The following is a 20149-nucleotide window of genomic DNA, read 5'->3' on the forward strand; positions in this document are numbered from 1 at the left end:
GTGAAGGGATGGAGTCTTGAACACACATGGTGGGGCAGGGGGCATTGTCTGCAGAATGACCGAGAGCCCAGTGCATCAGGCTGGGCTCTGACCACTGACCTCACTAGCACCTGAAGGTCTGCCATTGTGGGATCCCTGTGAGTTGACATAGACCCAGGAGAAGCCAAGACCACCCAGTGGTGTGTCCAGGATGTGGGACCCAGGCTGCCTTCTATTGGCTTCCCCCTGTAGGTGTCAGACTTGCCTTGGCACGGGGGCCACCATCCCTGGGCAGCAGTTACCCACAGGGGGCACGCCTCGTTGGGGGCAGGGGAGGGGGCTGGCCTTGGAGTCACGGTTCGGATTCAAGAAGGGAAATCATCCGAGCTTTTAAAAAATTAAATGGAGTCAGTAATTTGATTTCAGAGAGAAGCTGAAAACCCCGTAATGGCAGGAGCAGCTCAATTCCGTGGTGAAAAGGAAAAGCCTTAAATGGGGCTATTAAGCTTTTGCCTGGGATGGATCTGCCCGGAGAAAGAGGAAGGAGGGGGGCACGCAAGGGGGAGAAGTCATCTTCGAGGTAGGGACCGTTTATCAGCCAAGACAACCCTGATTATTTATTTATTTATTTAGTTCGCGTTCTGGGCGGGCACGGCCGCCCAGCCTCCTCTTCTTGGCTGCGTTTCAAACCCCACTTCCAGCCACAGTCGGCCTGGAGCGGGTGAGGCATTGCCCTCGCAGGGAAGCACGGAGTGGGGTTCCGGCCCAGGCCACAGCTGGGCTCCTGGGCCACTGAGTTTGGGAGCTCTGGGTCACTGCAGGTCAATGGGTCTGTCCAAGCCAGAAGGGTACCAGCTGCTGCCATAGAAACCATAGTTTGTGCTGACACTCTATCCTCCCTCCCCGGGGATTCCAGCATGCTTGCTCGGGGCTCGGTACCCAAGGCTTTATGTGATTCTTGTTCACCTCCTTCAATAACCCCACCGGGGAGGAACGAGTATCATTTCCCCTCCCTTGATGAGGAAACTAAGGCTCAGGAAGGTTAGTGCCCTGCTAAGGTTACATAGCTAAAGAGGAGACACTGGGGCCAGAGCCCTAGACACGGGTGGGCCTGGCGATAGGCCTGCACGCTGCCCAGATGCCTTCCCAGATTTAATAGTGAGATGTGAAGTACAGCTGGGCCAGCTCAGGGAGGCCGGGGGCTCTGGTCCTGTTGCAGCCGCCTTCTGAAGGGAAGTAGGAACATACCAAACCGTGTCCTCCCTTCCCTTTGTGCCTCCCCTCCCTGGACACTCTGACTCACTGCTGAAGTCTCTAGAAAGGCTCAGCACAGGGGCCTCTTGAGCACCCCCCACACACATGCGCTAAAGCTCAGGAAGATGATGGCTCTCAGGGGTTGGGGCCAACCTGGCCTCCATCAACTCCTGACCATCAGGGAGGGGGAATCCAGCCTCACTGGGGCAGAGCAATCTGTTTTCTGGGGGAGCCAGAAGGCTTTGGGTGTGTGGAAGTAGGGGGCTGGCTGTATGTGGATGGCCAGGCCTCAGGCCATATAGGCACTGACTCAAGCTGTAGGGTACTGTCTGCACCTTCAGAAGGGGTTGCAGGCTTCTCAGAGGTGGCAGTCAGAAGGTCCCGGGGAAGTACTATCTGAGGATCTGCTGAGCCCACACTGTGCCTCCCAGGGAGCTCTGAACTGGAGGTCCCCAAGTGGGCACTGGCATCTGGCTGTCTCCCTCTTTGGATAGTGAATCTGACATCAGTCCCTGGCAAGACAATGAGTCCCAGCCCTTCTGTGCCCTGCCTTGGTTCTGAGGTTGAAAGATCCAGGTACCCTCTGACCCCTTCTCCAGATGGATCTTGCTCATTCTGTAGTGGCTCCTCAGCCTTGCTTATTGGTAGTATCTCCTGCGGCCTTCTGGGAGCATGGTGGAAAATCAACCCCTCTTCATCGAGGCGGCTCCTGAAGGGCCTTGTCCATGGTGGAAATTCCTCGCCGATGTGGGCAGGCTCCCTTGGAGTGGGATCCATGGACTCTGTTGATTTCACAGTCTCCCTTGACAATTGTGCCAGTGGGAAGGGACTGCCTGACGGCTGGGCAGAGTCCTGCTCAGTCATCATGACTCTTGGAACTTTGGTTAGGAGAACAGATGGTTCAGAACCCAGCAGCGTTTGGGGCCCATCAGATCGCCAAGAAGGCCACAGAGGAGAGGGGACTTCTGAAGACAAATGTGTGGTCATGGAAGCGTGAGACAGGAAGACCGCCTGTGAAGGTCTGGGGCCAGCCTGAGAAGCTTCCGTGTGCTCTGAGGAGAGTGTAGCTGGAGCCCAGAGATGTGGAATTAAGTCTGCCTTTTCTGGAGGAGTCTGAGGACCACGATGCTCTTGGCTTGCACTGGTGGAAGAGAAGGCAGTGGACATCCAGCTTCCTCCTTCCGGTGGAGCCGTTTGCAAGAACGGTGCTGCTGGTTCCAGCTGCACAGAGAGGAAAAGCATCAGAAATAAAAGCGTATGGCCCTAGAAACCCTGTGAACCTCAGGCTGAGCTTCTAGGCCTGCCTCCAGGACCCCCACCTCCACTGTTGGGAGTGTGCCTGCCTCAGTTTTCAACCCCCTTGTGAATACAGCAGCTGTTTCTACCGCTACCTTCTTCAATGTGAGCCAAGCAGGACAGATGCAAGGGCCCTGCCCCGAGGTGGAGCATGTTAGGTCCCTGCTTTCCCTGGGAAACATTCTGAGTTTGAGGAAGAAATGTGACCAGGGGTTGTCAAAGTGTAGCTATCCGTGAATAAAGGGTAGTGAGAGAAAGGGCTTAGGCCCAATTAAAGCCATCCCCGCCTCGTGGGGACCAGACCCTTGGGTAGGGAACAGCATGCAGAGCACACGGCTGTGGATTTGCCTCGGTGGTTTCTTTAGCAGAATGGTGCACAAAACGCCGAAGGGGCTCATCCTGAGCAGCCACTCGCGGGATCTGGAAGTGGGGAGAGGCAGCAGGCGGCGGCACTTCCGCTGAAACGGTCTCCCATCCAGGGGACAGGGTGGGTAGAGTCGCCCTCGGTGTGGCTGTTGAGACAAGTGAGTCTTCTCTTGACCCTTCCAAGTGGAAAGCAGAAGTCAGCCTTCCCCCTAGGGAAGCATTGATCCGTTCCCCAAAGAAGAGAAGCCTGGTGGTCAGTGCCCAGCCCTGGCTTAGGAGCTGTCCTCATGTCTGAATCTCACAGAGCTTTGAAATTAAATTATCTGTGCTAGAAATGCAGCTAAGTTGGCGGAATGCTTGCTTAACATCACAAGTCCCTGAGTTCAGCCTCCAGAATGATATAAGCCAAGTACTGTGGTTCACACCGGTAACCCCAGCAAGTCAGAAGGTGTTGGCAAAGGGATCAGAAGTTCAAGTTCATCCTTGACTAGAGAGCAAGGTCCTGGCTGGTCTGGATCTGAGACTCTGTTTCAGTGAACAGAGACTAATGAACTTAAAACACATAAACCCAGGTTTCTGCAGAGATCTCCTGACTCCATTCACTGCCCAGCCTGGATGCTACCAGCTGGCTTCATCGGAGAGCCATCTCCTATTTTGAGGTTTAATACATTGATCGGTCCAACCCCAGAAATCAATCAGAAATGGGTAATGTTGCCTGCCTGACCATCCTCAGGTTAGCCAGCCAAGCACTGCTGATATCCTAGACCAAACCATGCTGTACCATGTTGGGGGGTGGAGGCATCTTGTACATTTTAAGATGGTCAGCAGCATCCCTGGCCTCTGGGGACCAGGTGCTGGTGGCATTCTCCCAACACTTCTCATCCACAGGTCCGGTACAACCATTTAGTATCCTTGGGGCAGGCTGCAAGGTGGGTTAAAACGGTGAGGGTTTGTAGGGATGTCGTTGTGTGGTTATATCTGAGATAGGCTTCCCATAAGTAGCCTAGGCTGTTCTCGAACTCAGCCTTCCTCCTGTTCAGCCCCTCAAGCTCTGCAAACGCAGGCATGAGGCACCATGCCCAGATCCAGAGAACACTTCCTATCACCAGCTTCACACAGAACAATGGACAGACTTGGCCACCGAGGTCTACCTCCTTACAAGGCAGAACCCTCTCAGATGCGTCCCCAGGAGAAGTCAGGCCTGTCTCTTTGTGGGGAATCTGGTGACTCCTGCTGCCTGAACTGCCTGCCACTCCTTCTTATCCTAAACCCCACTGCTGCTTTGCCCCCCCTTCCCCTGGGTCCTGGATGCCCTTACCCTCACTGGTTTGTGCTTCTTACCTGACCCCACCAGCATTTCCACCCAGCTCCTCTCACTCACGTCTTGAGATGTTTTATCACAGGGAAACTACACATGCCACTCTGCACATGTAGAGGTCAGAGGTCACTTCTTCCCTTTTGTCACGTGGGTCCTGGAGATCGAACTCAGGCTAGCAGGCTGGGCAGCAAGCACCTTTACCTGCTGAGCCATTTTGCTAACCTTCACCCAGTCTTTGGAAGATGAAGGCACCCCTCACTGCCACGGCTACACCCCCACTGCCATGGCCACACCCCCACTGCCATTGACTTTTCTTTTCAGGGGTGGGCACCCTGCTTACTCCATTGTTCTCAGAAGCTGCCACCTGAAACTGTTAGGATGCTCTTGAACACCCTTTGGGTTTGGTTTTCATTTTGTAAGGGAGAGGGAGATTTTTAAAAATCTGTATCCTGAGGCTGAAGACATGGCTTGGTGGTTAAGAGCACCTGTTGCTCTTTCAGAGGACCTGGGTTCAGTTCCCAGAGCCCACATGATCTGTCACAACCACCTGTAACTCTACTTCATGGAGAGCTGATGCCCTCCTCTGACTCAGAGGGCACCAGGCATAAACATGGCATACAGACACACGTGCGGGCAAAACACCCACCCGCAAAAACTGAAATGAACCAAAGTCTAAAAGAAAAGTCCCAGAACTGCAGGCACGTAGGCGACCCATTCAGAGTCTGACTCACGAGTCACGGATTGACAGAGGAAAGACGTTTTGTAAAAATTCCTGGTGAAAATCGGGTCTAACCGGCACTTGTAAGTAAGTGGTTGCTAAAAGCAAAAGCTGAAGAAGGAAAACTGTATGAGCCGCAGCCCCTGATCTCCACCCAGGCTTCTAGACTGCAGGGAAAGGCAGGAGCGAAGAGCAGAGACTATAAAAAGAACAGAAAGCTCTGGAAACTGCAAGGAGGTACAGAGGAGGTGCACTGGGGACCAGGGAGGGGAGAGATTCATTCCGGCTGCTGATATGAAATTAATAAAACCAGAAAGGGAACATTCTTTCCCCGTGTAAATCTTTCCAGGGAGGGAGAAAAAAAAATCCTCCTAAAATGTTTTTATTGCTGTTGCTATTTTCGTATTTTATTCATTATCTCCCTGTGAACAACCTACCTACCCTTCCGAGGCTATAACAAAGTCCATCTCATCGCTGGCACCTCCTCCTGGGTCCACCTGCCCTCCACAAGGCTCCAGAGACGCCTCCTATCTCCCCTTACAGGCTACTGGAGAGACCCCATCCGGTGGCCTCTGCTCCCTCCCTGCTCTCTCTCCCATAGCCAGTGCCTGCTGAATCCTGGCCCGGTAGAGTTCCAACCCCCCCCCCCCCTTCCAAAATCAATATCAGTGCCGCAGGAAACTGCTAAAACAAAAGCAGCCGAAACATGTAAAAACTTTCGAGAAATATTTCCATTTTTAGCAGCCGGTTAGAACTCGACCCCGTCCTCACGCCCCACCCCCCAACCCATCCCGCCTTTGTCTTTGTTTCTGAGTTTGGGGCTAGATGTGGTAGGCAGTCCCCCTTTTAATCTTTAAATATAGTTCTGAATATAATTACATTTTTATGCAGCACCGAGACATCATATCCTGGTAACGGGGCATTCTTGCACTATTAACATCTGAGTTCAATCTCCTTCCCGTCTGTCTTCTATTGAGGACAGTTAGGAAGTCCTGAGATGAAAGTGATTGACATCATTTGTGAATTATGTGTATTTCCTCGTGCTGGATCTGAATGGGTTTTGCTCCTGGTGGTTTTGCATGTGTGAATACCAGGTTGTCTGGTTGTCCAGCATTCACCGAAAGCCCCTTCAAGACAGGGCGGTGGCATCCCTCACGCGGGAGCTTGCACGGTGTTTATAGGGCAACTTGCCTCAGATGAAGGACACAGTGCAGAGGCTCGGGCTCGCTGCCAAGCAGTTGAGGCACTGGCCGACCTGAAGCACTGGAGCTAACACAGAGACGGTGGGACACACCAAAATGGAAATGGGACATCCTGTACCAGGTTCTCTCTGCGTCTAATGCAGCGTTGTGACAGGCTCTAGGATCCTTAGGTTCCAGATTGGAAAGAAAAGCCGAGGTGGGAACTAGGGATGTAGCCCAGTGGGCAGAGTGGTTGCCTAGTTCAGGAAGCCTGGGTTGATCCCCAGTACTTCATAAACTTACCAGAGTGGCCGCTTCCTGTAACCTCAGCTCTTGAGGCCTGGAGGCAGAAGGGCCAGAAATTCAATGTGATCTTTGACTGTGTAGTGAGTTCAAGGCCAGCCTGGGCTAAATGAGTCTCTGATTGTCTCAAACAAAACAAAACCTGAGACAACACTCAGAGAAGTGGTACATGCCTGCAAACCAAGCACCTGGTAGGCTGAGGGAATTTAACACCAGCCAAGGCTACACACTAAGACCTGGTCTCAAAATTAGAAACAAACAGGGCAGTGGCAGCGCACGCCTTTAATCCCAGCACTTGGGAGGCAGAGACAGGCGGATCTCTGTGAGTTAGTTCAAAGCCAGCCTGGTCTACAGAGTGAGTTCCAGGACAGCCAGAGCTGTTATACAGAGAAACTCCATCTCAAAAAAACAAAATTAAGTAATTAATTAAAAAATAAAAAGAAAGATCAATCAGTAAGGCGTTTACCACAGCAGAGTAAGAATGATCTGAGATCAGATATCTAGATCCCTTGTTTGAGAAATAAAAATAAAAAGGCCGTGGAGCCAGAGAGATGGGTCAGTGGTTAAAAGCGCTGACTGCTCTTCCAGAGGACCTGGGTTCAATTCCCAGCACCCACACAGCGGCTCACAACTGTCTGTGATTCCAGTTCCGTGGGACCAGAGCAACTCCCTGTGCACCAGGAAAAAACATGCAGGAAAAACACTTAGGCACATAAAATTGAAAAAAAAAAAAACAAGCAAACAAAAACAAAAAACGTAAATGTTCTTAAAGTCCTGTGCACCTGTAATTCTAGTACTAGGGGGACAGAGACAGAGGATCCTTAACGTTTGCTAGCTGGTCAGAGCAGCTGTCAAGGTAGGCTCGAGGGCCAGTGAGAGACTGTTGAACGAGTAAGGTAGACACTGGACATTATCCTTTGGCTCCCATATCCATGTGCATACACACACACATACACATGCACACACACACACCTACACAAAAACACACATACACATACACATGCACACACATACACACACTGTCGAGGCTGAGCTGGGAAGCTGATGCACTTCCGCCTCTGTCTCCCTTTTCACCACTCAGGACCTAGGCCTCTCCAGTTCCAGCAGCGCACTTGACAGAATCACTCAGTTGCTGAGATGTGGGAGCTCTCGGTCCAGAGAATGAATACTGCCAAAGGAGAATGAAGCCAGGGCAGGGAGCGAGACCATGGGTGGCATGTACCTGTCACTACCAAGTGTGTTTTCAGGGCTCCTCACTTACCCACACACTGGAAAAAGTTCTCCACTCTCCAGTGTACTGGGGAGACCATCTCCACAAAGGCAAGGCTCAGGTCCACCCTGTAGAACGCTTGTGTCCCTGGGGATTCTCTGGCATCTGGGCATGGCTGTGGGACAGCAAGGCATTGGTTCCATGTGATGAGATACATCCCTTGTCCTCTGACTGTCCCTGCTGGGGCCACCTCCTAAACAAAGCAAAGCCTCTAGGACATAAACAGTAAGGCCAGCACAGAGCCAGCCCCCAAAGACCTGCTCTCTGAATTTCTGACTTCGGGCTCAACCAACAGCCCATTCAAGAGGTCTCTGAGGAAGAAGCAAGGCCATAACACCAGGATGCTGACCTGGTACTGGAGCAGCAGCGGGGCTGGGATGCTGACGACCACGAAGTCTCTGTCCTCGGTCACCGTGAAGGTGTTGGACTGGTGCACCCGCATGAACCTGGGGCTCAGGGACTCTTCCACACGGAGTCCTCTCCTAACCAGACCCAGTCTCTGCTTGGGGATGTAAACTGAGACCTCCGACCCTGGCTGGGACGACACTGGAACCAGAAGGAAACGCGACCCAGAAAATGAGCTACAGGGATGCAGGGTCTTAGCCAGAGCCACACCTAAGGCCAGCCCACACACGACTCAGTTCACTTGGACTCTGGAACTTGATGACCCAGTAAAAGAAGGAAGGGAGGGAGGGAGGAAGGAAGAGAAAGGGAGGAAGGAAGAGAAAGGGAGGAAGGAAGAGAAAGGAAGGAAGGAAGGAAGGAAGGAAGGAAGGAAGGGGAAGGGAAGGGAAGGGAAGGGAAGGGAAGGGAAGGGAAGGGAAGGGAAAGGGAAGGGAAGGGAAGGGAAGGGAAAGGAAAGGAAAGGAAAGGAAAGGAAAGGAAAGGAAAGGAAAGAAAAGAAAAAAGGGCCACCCTGTCTAGCTCTCGGAGAATACTGCCATTCGAGAAGGTTGCTGGAAAAGCAGTGCCAGGAGCAGGCTGGCAAAGGCCAAGACTGCAGTTCATGGCCCTGCCTGGCGCCCCTCCCATGGCAAACTGCTGGTAGGAGACAGCCTGTATCAGTTGTTTACACTCTAGCAAGAACTTTGTTGTACCAGCCCTCTCATAAGGTGTTCTGAGCTGGCTCTGCAGTTGCTAAATGAAAAGCATTTGCCTCCAAATAAAGATATTTCAAATAGTACCAACAGGGCGGGAGTGTGTGGATTTGGCAAGGACATCCCCCAAAGCCGCTGGACTCCCCAGAGTCCTCATTTTGAGACTTACTTCATGATAAAATTCTCATCAAACCTGCCGTGTTCCTCATCTCTCACTTGCCCTCACAGATCAAAGCCTTTGATCCATCTAACTGCGCAGTGAGAGCTTTAGCCTTCAGATTCCCTGGAGGTCAGCAGAATGCTTCCAGATTCCTGGCCTCCTCACAATGAAGAAGTGCATGGGAAGGGGAGGTATCGCCTCAAAGTCTTGCAGAATATGACCACAGACCCTAGAGCCTGCCTGGGGCCCCCAGAAGTTCCCAGATCCCAGATCTGCAGCCCTCAGTAGATAGCACTGTTCACAGTCACACTTAACTCGCTGCTCAGACTGCTCCCATGTCCATAGTCACACTTCACACTCCGCTAAGAAGAGAGGCAGCAGAATGGGACAGTGGGGACAAGGTGTTTGGCAGAGGGGAGAAAACAGGAGTTGACAGATAGTGCTAAAATCAGAGGTGGGCATCAGGGGCACTCCTATATCTTACCCAGCGGGCACGCAGCCTTGAGGGAGTAGGCATAGGAACCGCTCACCAGCCAGAGTGGCAGGAGCTCCAGGGAAGTGTTCCATACCTGGGGAAGCAGGGAGGTCCCCACTGTGGCCACTGTTTCCTCTAGAGGCACTCTCCCTCCTTAAGGGCCTACCCTCTCTACTCCGCCCTTTCATCTCATCTCTGAACAAAGCCCCAAGAGTCAGGGCCCAGGCCAGGGCCTGTTGCTCCAGCACAACCAGGAAATATTATTTAGCCAGGATATTTTTAGCAGGAAGCAAGCTCGGAGCAAATGTCATGTGAGCCGTCTTCTCTTACACGGCAACTTTGGGCTATTTAAAGAGATGGCAATTATGATCCTGCCACCATGATCAGGACGCGCTGAATACATGATTGCCGGAGCCCCTCATCTGCCGAGCAGAGCACTTTACGCTAATGGGGCCCAATTTTCAAAGCCGCCTGCCTAAATCTGTCCAGTCTCACAGGTGGACACGTGAACTGGCACTGCGGGATGACAAAGTGCTCCTGGGGGTGTGCCAGGCTGTGGGGACCCCCTCAAACCCAGCCTGGCCACTGTCCACCACTGACCTCCTGTCTCTGAAGAAGTTCTTGTCGTGGGCTTTGGACGGTGACCGTGGTGGCACCAATGTCCACATCTAATCCCATCAAGCTGGCGTCCTCCAGAGAAGCGACCAGCTCCCCTCGAAGGGACAGCATCCACGGGGTCTGATGACATAAGGCAAAGTCACAATCCAGCTGACCAGGAGACATGCTCATTTGGGGTCAAGGATCATGGGTACTTGGGGGTGGGACTCAAGATAGTGACGAGGTCATGGAAAGGCTCAGCTGACCAAGGGGTAGAACGGCAGCAACTTAAACATGCTGATGCTCTTATATTCCAGGGAATCCGACCTCTTACAGGGGTGTTTAGAGCACAGATAAACATACTGGGCCCCCGAGAGCAGGGCCAGTCACTCAGCCTCTGTACCATCCAGGCCAGCGTAACTGGTGGCCTGAAATGGGACACGATCAATGGGGGCTATGAATAAAGATTGGTATCTAGTGACGCGAGAGGTTCGAGGAAGAAGCATAGCCCAGTCCAGACTGAGGGAAGACTCTAAGACAAATGGGATGCAAGGATTCCAAAGACTGAAAGGGGTGTGAGGGAGGCTCTCCCCAGGTGACTGTGAAAACCCCTAAGACCAGGAGAAAAAGTGGGTGCCTGGTGTAATGGTGTGATGGCTGTATTCCTAACACTTGCGAGTGTGAAGCAGGGGGATTTACATGATTTAAATGACAGCCTGGGCTATGTAGTAAAATCTTGTCTTCAAACGATAGAAACTAGGGACTGGGGCATAGCTCAGTTAGTAGAGTAATTGCCTAGCACACCCTGGGTTTGATTCCACTTCCCGCCCAAACTATTAAAAAAGAAAAGCTGGCTGGGCGGTGGTGGCGCACGCCTTTAATCCCAGCACTTGGGAGGCAGAGGCAGGCGGATTTCTGTGAGTTCGAAACCAGCCTGGTCTACAAGAGCTAGTTCCAGGACAGGCTCCAAAACCACAGAGAAACCCTGTCTCGAAAAACCAAAAAAAAAAAAAAAAAAAAAAAAAAGAAAAGAAAAGAAAAGCTGGACGGTGGTAGCAAATACTTTTAATCCCAACACTCTGGAGGCAGAGGTAGGTGGATCTCTGTGAGTTCAAGGCCAGCCTGATTTACATAGAAAATTCCAGCCAGTCAGGGTTATATAGTGAATATATATATATATTCTGCCTCAAAACTAAAGAAGAGGAGAAGAGGAAGGGAAAGGAAAGAGGAGAGGAGTGAGGGAAATACAGAGGACGGCTGTGAACCACACAGGACGGCTGTGAACCACACAGGACGACTGTGAACCACACAGGACAGCTGTGAACCACACAGGACGGCTGTGAACCACACAGGACTGGGTGGCCTTGCTAAGGATTCAGCTCCTGCCACTGGGAACCTTTCAGAGAGAATCTTACCATGGCAGGACCCAGAGGCTTTCTACCCCAGCAGGGTGCCACCAGATTCTTTTCCCCAGACAGCTTCAGGCCTCTGTGTGAGAGGGTGCCAGGGGGAGTTCCCATTCTGCCATGACCCAGGCCCACAAAACTACTGTCCACGGACATTCTCCACAGAAGGACCATGGAAGCGGCAACCTCCTGCCTCAGAGCCTCCCCAGCACCAGGCCTAGCAGAACCTTCCAGAACAATGCCCTTTCCTCACCTACCTGTCCACCGTCGATCCTTGGAGGCAAGGGCCTAGAGACCTGCAAGGAACAGAGAGGACGCAACAGCTGCAAACTGTGAGCAGAGGTGACGCTTCTGCAATCACCGCAGCAGGAGTCCAGCGAGAGAGTCGTGCCGCCCGACTGTTTGCTCATTAAGACAAGAAAATCATTTCTGTTCTGGGACTCAAGTGTCAACAGACCCAGGGAAATGTCGCCTCAGCTGCTGCCCTGGGCCAGGCCAGCAGGGCAGCTAGCGTGTGGCGCACAGCTGGCAAGGCAGAGGCTGGGTGTGCACATGACCCTGATGCTTGTGGTGGGCTGGTTCCCAGGCCTACACCTCCCGCCTCATCTCGCCCCCAGTCACCCATCTCTTATCGCCTTTCCTTTACCTGTGGACTCCGAGAAGCAAAGGTAGAGGCGTGTGTTCACCCAAGTGCCATGCTTAGGATGCCCAATCATCTCGGGCTAAAATAAGGATGCTCTCAGGCAAACCCGGACAGCTGGTCCCTCACTGCACCTGAACCTCATGATGCCAGCAAGGGACCGGCCTGGGCCCCAGCTGCACCCATCTGTGCTTTGGCCTTCACTTCCTTTATTGTATTATTTATGTATTTATTATGTCAGTGTGTATGTTGTGGGCATTCATCTGTCACGGTGTGCATGTAGGGGTCCAAGGACAACTTAGGGGCGTCATCTCTCCTCGGCCGTGAAGGTTCTGGAGATGGAACGCAAGCTGTTAGGCTTGGGCAGAAGTGCCTTCAGCTACTGAGCCATGGCACAGCCTCCTCTTACCTCCCATTGCCTCGACCCACCCTCACTCCCTTTGCCTTTGCTGCAAGCATAGGCAGGGATACTGAGGCACAGGACAGAATCATAGACCAACAGAGAGCAGCTACCCCCTCCCCTCATTCCTTAAAAGCTAAGAACCCTGAGCCTCAAAAGACTAATGAGTCTGGACACCTCTCCCACATAGGGTTGTCTCCCCTTTCCCCGGCAGGTGCAGAATTCATTCTTCCTGTCCCGGAGATAAGTAGGTGGAGTTGAGGTAGCCCCTACCCCCTCAATCTTGCCAGTGCCTCAGCTCTGCTGCCCCTGGCCTCAGAGAGCTCAGCACCCCACAGAGAGCTCAGCACAGCCCACTGGGAGCCTGTTGTGTGAGAGCCGGTAATTCCCTCACCTTGGAGGTGCTGCCTTCACTTAGGGAGCAGAGAGAAAGGAGACCGGAAAGGGATTCAACATTTCCCAGGTCAGCACCAAAGCCTCCCTCTAGTCTCTCCACCCCAGCCCCACAGCAACAAGGCAGCCCTGGAGGCTGCGCTCTTCTGTGGAGGGAGCCATTTTGTAGAAAGAAGGGAAAGGACGTGGGACCACGTGCACAGGCCAAACGCGCCATGCCCTTTAAATGGCCACGAGCAGACTATATTTAGGGCTTGCAGACATTCAGCAGGACCTCGGGTAGTCTTCCCTGGGAGCAATCGCTAATCACTGCATTGAGTTTACCGGTGCCCCTGGGCACACTTAACCCAGGGCAATGAATAGTTATTGCGCAGCCTCCCCGCTCAGGGCTTGTGGGCACACTTAAGCAAGCTCGCAGATCGCTGCAAGCAGGGCATGGCTCGGGTACACCCTTGGGCACCCTGTGCCATCAGCAGGGAGAGGCAGAGTATTAAATATCTATGTGCCCTGTGCCCGCGGCTGCATTTAGCCAGGGGCAAGGCTGGTGTAACGGCTTTAATTAAAACTTAATGCAAGTTCAAGGTGCAGCCATGGAAGCGGCTGCAGAAGTCACCAGGAATGAATCAGTCAGTTCGATGAGGTGATGAGGTTCTATGATGGGTGAGAGAGAAACAGAGGAGATGGGGCGGGAGGCGGGTAAGAAGGGTGGCAGCTGAGACTTTTGCTCCCATACAACCCAATTTTCTGCGACTCTGCCCAGGGAAATGGGGGTCCTGTTGTTCTGCAGGCCCCAACACCTATGCTGGGGAAGGATGCTGGGGACCTGAGCAGGTCAAAAAGGACAAAGTTGGCGCTTGACTGGCCACTAGCTCTGCTCTGCTCCGGTTTCTATCCAATGCTGTATGACAGGGGCAACCTTGTCCCCTGGTGGCCGCTCCCAAAATTACAGGCCAGTGTAAAGAGACGTGACCACCCCCAGACTGTCAAACCCACACCCCACTATGACCATGTTTGGGGATCTTCAGGAAGAGGCCTGTGACTCTCAGGAACAATAGCACCTTGCCTGACATGAGCACGAGGGGCCCTAAACATCCCTTGGCCTCAGGCGCTGCCCCTTAAAGTTGGGTAGCAGAGAACTCCAGAGGCAAGATCACAGGGGGCAGGCACAGAGTTGGGGTCCCAGCCTCTGCTCAGCAATCCCTGTCTCAGCACATTTGCTTCAAAGGCCGGGACAGATGAGAATGGAGCTGAACGCCCCTCCCGAGGCAGACTGGTGTCCGTGCAGATCTGATCATCGGCACCAGCACAGAGCTTGGCATCCAGCATGTGCTTCTCACGGATGCTTCTCAAATGGATGGTTACTGTCATCTGTAGGTCTTTCTCTCCATCCTCCCTTCAAGCATCTCCTCTCCTCTCCTTTCCTCCTTCCTTGTGGCATCAGGCAACATTGAGCACTTGGGTTTTTAGCTGTTTGGGTTTGTATTTATTTATTTATTTATTTATTTATTTATTTATTGTGTGGATGTGTGCATGTGCAAGGATCATGGTTCATGTGTGCTGGTCAGAGGGCAACTCGCGGGAGTCAGTTCTCTCCTTCCACTACGTGGGTCCCAGGAAACAAGCTCAGGTTTAGCAGCAAGCACCTTTACCCATTTGCTGGCCAGGGCTGACTTCAAACTTACGGTCCCCTTGCCTTAACTGCCTGTGTTCTGGATTCCAAGTGTGAGCCATCAAACCCAGCTCTAACTTCAACATCCTGTTTGGTGGCATGGTCCTTTCAAAGTTAAAGGGCATCACACTTGTAACCCTAGCACTTGGGAGATGGAGGCAAGACAATCAGAAGTTCAGCCAGGCCATGGTGGAGCACGCCTGTAATCCCAGCACTCGGGAGGCAGAGGCAGGCTAAACTAGTGCTCTGCCACCGGACTACTTTCCCAGCTGAAGTCAACTCTCTAAAGTGTAATTTCACATGCAACTACAGATTTCCTGTTTCTCCTTTAAAAGCTGAAATTTCTAGCAAGATGAGGCAGAGGTTGAGTCTCTGCTCACCGAAGGGGCCTGTTCTAGGTTGGCCAGGGCCTGTTACACTTCCGGCTCCTAGCTGCATTCTGACACTACCAGCCACGGAACCCTAGCAACTCACGTTTTGCCCACTTGTCCACTCTGTAGCATGGGATCATAAGCAGCACTTCCTACCAACACTGCTGTAAAGGTGAGACAGTCGACATCCGCAGAGCAGGGGCAGGAACTTGGCTCAGTGGCGGAGAACTGGCCTGGAATCTATCAGGGAGGGGCCAGGGGTGTGGCTCACGGACAGAACGCTTGCCTAATAGATGTAAAGTCCTGAGTTCCATCCTTAGCGCCAAAGTAAATAATTTACAAAGCAGCAGCCATAGCCATGCCCGGTGCAGCAGGGTGAGTGGAAGAGAAGCTTTGCTGAGGAAATGGAGGCTTGAGTTCAATTCCTTACTCCTTTCTCCGTCTGACACATTCATGTCTGCTGTGAGTTTGCAACCCTCCCCTGTTCCCGGTCAAGCCTCTCTCTAGTCCAGGGCTACAGAGGAACTTGAGTTTAAGGATGCCACCAAGCAATGACACACTGGAGGACACCATAGGCCTGTGTTCTTTCCAGTGAGGATGGTGCATCGCTCCTCGGTGCCGGGGATGGAACCTGGGGCCTTGCTCACCCCAAACCTGAAGGCTGTAATTCTTTGACATGATCTGGGTTAAATCAGGATCCAATGCTGCTGAAATTGCTCCGTGGATAAAACGTTTGCCTCAAAAGGGTAGGGACCTGAATTTGGATCCTCAGAACCCCCACAAAACCAGATGCAGTAGCTGGAGACTGTCATCTCAGCGTGCCTATAGCAAGACAGGAGGCAGCGCCCAGAGGCTCCACAGAGGTGCAAGTGAGAGGTCCTGTCTCAAAGAAAGAGAGTTGAGAACTGACTGCTGAGGCTATCCTCCAAGCCTGACACACAAGGAACTCATCGCATACATGAGAGAAAGAGAGAGAGAGAGAGAGAGAGAGAGAGAGAGAGAGAGAGAGAGAGAAGACAGGGATGGGGAGAAGACTAGGAGAGACTAGACTCTGATGTCAAGTCAGCAACTTTCCTTCTTTTTTTTTTTTTTTAGTGGTTCTTCGAGACAGGGTTTCTCTGTAGCTTTGGTGCCTGTCCTGGAACTAGTTCTTGTAGACCAGGCTGGCCTCAAACTCACAGAGATCCCCCTGCCTCTACCTCCCAAGTGCTGGGATTAAAGGCGTGCGCCACCACTGTCCAGCCTTTTTACTTTTTCTTTTAGCCAGCAATTTTCCTTAATCCAGAGAGAAAAACACAGAGAACACACTACACACTCCTGCTGTTCTGACGTTCACCGGATGACTTAAAGAACACAACGGCAGAGACTTTAGTTGTCACCACCCCTTGTCCCAACACATGACTCAATGCCCAAAAGCCCAGAGGGAGGTGATATCCAGTCAACATTAAATGTCCACAAAGAATGGGCCTACCCTGTGTCTCTAGCTGTCAGCTCTGCTGGACTACACCCAAAGCTCAGGAACCACAGTCATCTCCCTGGGTCTTTGAAGAGAAGCCAGCCCCCGATGACCATCACCACTGTCGGAACCCTCCCGGACCCTTCCTGGCCCTCCCCACCCTTCTCCATCCTCCCCAGTTCTCCTTAATCCTTCCGGTCCTCCCCAGCCCTCCCTGACCCTCCCAGGGCTTTCCAAGCTGTTACCTGAATGAATGAGGGGTGGCAGCGGACCCTCTGTTCACCCAGCCTCGACGTGATCACGGGACACTTCATTATGCAGAGATCACTCTGCTTCGACCTTTTTGTCCCTTTTTGAAACATTCTGATTTCCAACCTGTAATTTGCTTTCTGGATGTCGGGCAAAATTCACACGTTCAAACGAAAGAAGAACAAGCAGTTAATAGGCCACGATTATAGGTCAGCCTCTGCTCATGGCGGGCACCATGAACGCGGGCCTCCCAGAAGCCTGTCTCATGAAAGAGCTAAGAAGCAAGCAGAAGGGTCTCTGGCACAGGGGACCGTGGCAGATTCTGGCCTGTGACAGTTCAGCCCTGACAGGGGAAGTCCCTGGGGATGACCCTGGACCAGGGGATTGCTCTGTCTTTCAGAAGGTCACCCTTAAAGAGACAGCATGGGTTTTTATCTGCTCATTCCTGACAACAAATTGTTTCTTTCAACCCCAGTAAGAAATCCCTTGGTCCCATTCTACAGCTGAGGCAGTTGAGGCTCCGCACATGTGAGCAACTAAGCAAACAGCACATGGCTGTTTCTGCAACAGAGCTGCAACATGCCAGGCCAAGGGAACCCTGCAAGAAGCCCGAGTGTGAGCCCTGGAGTGGGGGGTGAAGTGAGGTACATGGGGGTGGGGGTGAGGGACTGTCAAGGAGGGCAGTGCTGACAGGAGAGGAGCAGGGGGGCTGCTGGAGAGAAGATGATAAGCCAGGCGTGGGGATACACACCTAGAACCCAGCACTCAGGGGGCTGAGGTAGGAGGAGCCAAGGGCTGCTTGGGCTACAGAGTGAGTTCGACGCCAGCGTGTGCAGAGAGAGCCTGCCTCAAAATAAGATTGCTTTTTTTAAAGTGTGTGTGTGTGTGTGTGTGTGTGTGTGTGTGTGTGTGTGTGGAGTTGGTGGTGCACACCTTTAGTTCCAGCATTTGGGAGGCAGAGGCAGACAGCTCTCTGTGAGTTCGAGGCCAGCCTGGTCTACATAGGTGGTATGTTCCAGGCTAGGGTTCATAGGGAGACACTGTCTCAAAGCAACAACAAAAGAAGCTGGATGTGTAACTCAATGGCTGTGCACTTGCCTGTCATCCTAGCATACATGAGTTCTGACCCCTGAGCTCTGACCCCAGCACGGCAAAGCAATAGTTTCCCAAACCCACCTCTTTCTGCACAAAGCAGCCCGAGTACAAAGCTCGGAAGATGAAGCCGCCCTCCTGAGCAGGACGCAAGAGGAAACCACATTTGGTAAGAAGAGAATCCAGGTGGTTGGGGGCCCTCATGGCGCCTGTGACAGAAACAGACAGGACCATGGGAGAACAGCGGAGGCCAGGTCAGGAGCGTCCAACACCCAGACATAAGCCCATAGCTGCTCTGTTCTGGAGCATGGGAGAACAGCAAAGATAGGAAGTCTGTTGGTTCTGCCAGATACCCATGCAGACTCTCCCATCCCACCCACCTCCCAGCTCTGGGCCCAGCCTGGTCTGTAGAAGCTGCCTTCTCATTCCTCTCCCACTCCTTCCCTCCACAGCAACCCACAGAGTCCCATTCAAGCCTGCCACAGATGGCTGTGCTCTCCATTCAGAGACCCATGTGAGACACACCTAGTCTCTCACTGCCCTTCCTCTGCCTTAGCCATACTGGCCTCCCTGTTACTTCTAATGCATCCTGGATAGACCCGGGATCTTTTCACTGGCAATATCTTCCGCCTGGACCGCTCTTCTAGATACCTGTGTGGCTCAGTCCACCACTCTCAAGTCTTTAAGTCAATCCCCCTTGTCGACGAGGCCTCTGCCAGCCGAGGCTCCATCACCCCCTCTTAACCTCGCCCTGCTCTCAGGCCCCCTTTCTGCATCACAATTACCACCTCGCCTGCTGAAAAACGTCTACGACTACAGCAGTGGTCTTGTTGCCCTCCACCCAAATGCCAGCCCCATGGCGCCAAGAGTATTTATCTGTTTTGTTCTTCGCCGTATCCCTAGCGCCTTAAGCTGCATCTGGCGCGTAGAGGGTTCTCAGTAAACATTTATTGGATGAGGAAAACACAAAGAGGAATATCACTGAGCAGAGGGATTACAGGCAGTTTTCATTATCGTCTTTAGATTTCTTCTGTTTCCATAATTATCTTGTGTTGCTTTTGAGGTGATTTTTTTTTTATCAAGTCCCCCACCCTCCCGCCCCAAAGCCCACACTTTTCATTCCCAGATAGTTGACAGAGGAGGAATACGCCCTTGCAGGAGACAGCTCCGGCAGCCTGGGTGCGGGGGGGGGGGGGGGGGACACTCTCGGGTGACATGCCTCCCTTCTAAGGGCGTGCAGCCTTCACAGCTATCTTTAGCAGATCAAGGCCGAGCCTGTGGCTCTGAAAGGCACATCACTGGGGAAATAAAGTGTCTCAGCCTGGATGTGCAAATTGACCCGGGTCCCTTTAGTTCCCCATTCACGTCTGCACTTTGTAAATATTTGCCCGCATCCCGCTGCTCGCACCTGCTTGCTGTCCCTTCAACTTTATGGAAGGCAGCAGGCAGCGTCGTTTCTGCATCCCCACCTGGTACTGCCGACTGGAAGAAAAGCGCTTCCTCCGAAGCCACAGGTGTCTCTGACAGCGTCTAAAACTAATGGCCTGTGGCTGGCTGCTGTGACTAATTCCCTGATTATTGACTTTATGATTTTACACTTAAAACTTCTTTATAATAACACACAGAAGTGTTTAATGGGCTCTATCCAGAGCCATAAAAATTACTTATTGAACAAGCGTTTTAAAACTATTAATCTATTGTTTTCCATTAATAATGGCTTTCCAAAGAACAGGCGACAGCTTAATGTATCCTCCGCGTTTTCTCCTGGAAAAGTGGCCTTTTAATACACAAAGCCACTCCGGTTCCAGAGGCGTCGCCGGCTGACTGACCATCCCAGGGCCAGTCCAGGATTCAGGACACAGCAGTCCCAGACAACACTGTAGAATCCCAGACTAAGCCAGGCCTGGTGGCTCACAACTCTAATTCCAATGCTGGGAAGACTGAGACAGGACTGCTGTGAGTCTGGGGCCAGCCTGGACCACATAGGGCAGCCTGGGCTACACCATATGATCCTGCCTTAAAAAAATAAAGCAAGGTCAAAAAATTAAAAATAAGGAAGGGCGCCGGGTGGTGGTGGCACACGCCTTTAATCCCAGCACTCGGGAGGCAGAGGCAGGCGGATCTCTGAGAGTTCGAGGCCTGCCTGGTCTACAAGAGCTAGTTCCAGGACAGGCACCAAAAGCTACAGAGAAACCCTGTCTCGAAAAACCAAAAATAAATAAGGAAGGAAGGAAGGAAGGAAGGAAGGAAGGAAGGGGAGGGAGAAACGAAAGAAAGGAAGGGAGGGAAGGAGAAAGGAAGGAAGAAAGGAAACAAGGAAAAGGCATTCTGAGATGGGAAGGCTTCCCTCCTTGATTTCTTTGTTTTTTTGTACAAAGGAGAGGAAACATTCTGGTGTCTTCCTTGCAGCTTCTGTGACCAAAGGCACCACAGGCAGTGCGCTTCAGGCATGTTTTCTC

The 20149-nt window shown here is 52.3% G+C and overlaps 1 protein-coding gene across 1 annotated transcript in view; it reads right to left on the reverse strand.

The window, feature by feature from the left end:
- Nucleotides 1-1431: 1431 nt before the first annotated feature.
- Nucleotides 1432-20149, reverse strand: part of LOC121448420 (uncharacterized protein C1orf127-like) — a 31804-nt gene continuing 13086 nt past the window's right edge. The window contains exons 4-12 of the mRNA XM_041652449.1: nt 17775-17899; nt 16595-16738; nt 11678-11716; nt 10018-10155; nt 9427-9511; nt 8035-8231; nt 7677-7800; nt 2878-3071; nt 1432-2454 (exon numbers count right to left, since the gene is read on the reverse strand). Coding sequence (XP_041508383.1) covers nt 1432-2454; nt 2878-3071; nt 7677-7800; nt 8035-8231; nt 9427-9511; nt 10018-10155; nt 11678-11716; nt 16595-16738; nt 17775-17899 — 2069 coding nt within the window. The remainder of the gene's footprint in view (nt 2455-2877; nt 3072-7676; nt 7801-8034; nt 8232-9426; nt 9512-10017; nt 10156-11677; nt 11717-16594; nt 16739-17774; nt 17900-20149) is intronic.

Source organism: Microtus oregoni, unplaced genomic scaffold (assembly GCF_018167655.1).
Source record: "Microtus oregoni isolate MIOR12 unplaced genomic scaffold, Mior012 000005F_ref0000423, whole genome shotgun sequence".
Lineage (NCBI taxonomy): Eukaryota > Metazoa > Chordata > Mammalia > Rodentia > Cricetidae > Microtus > Microtus oregoni.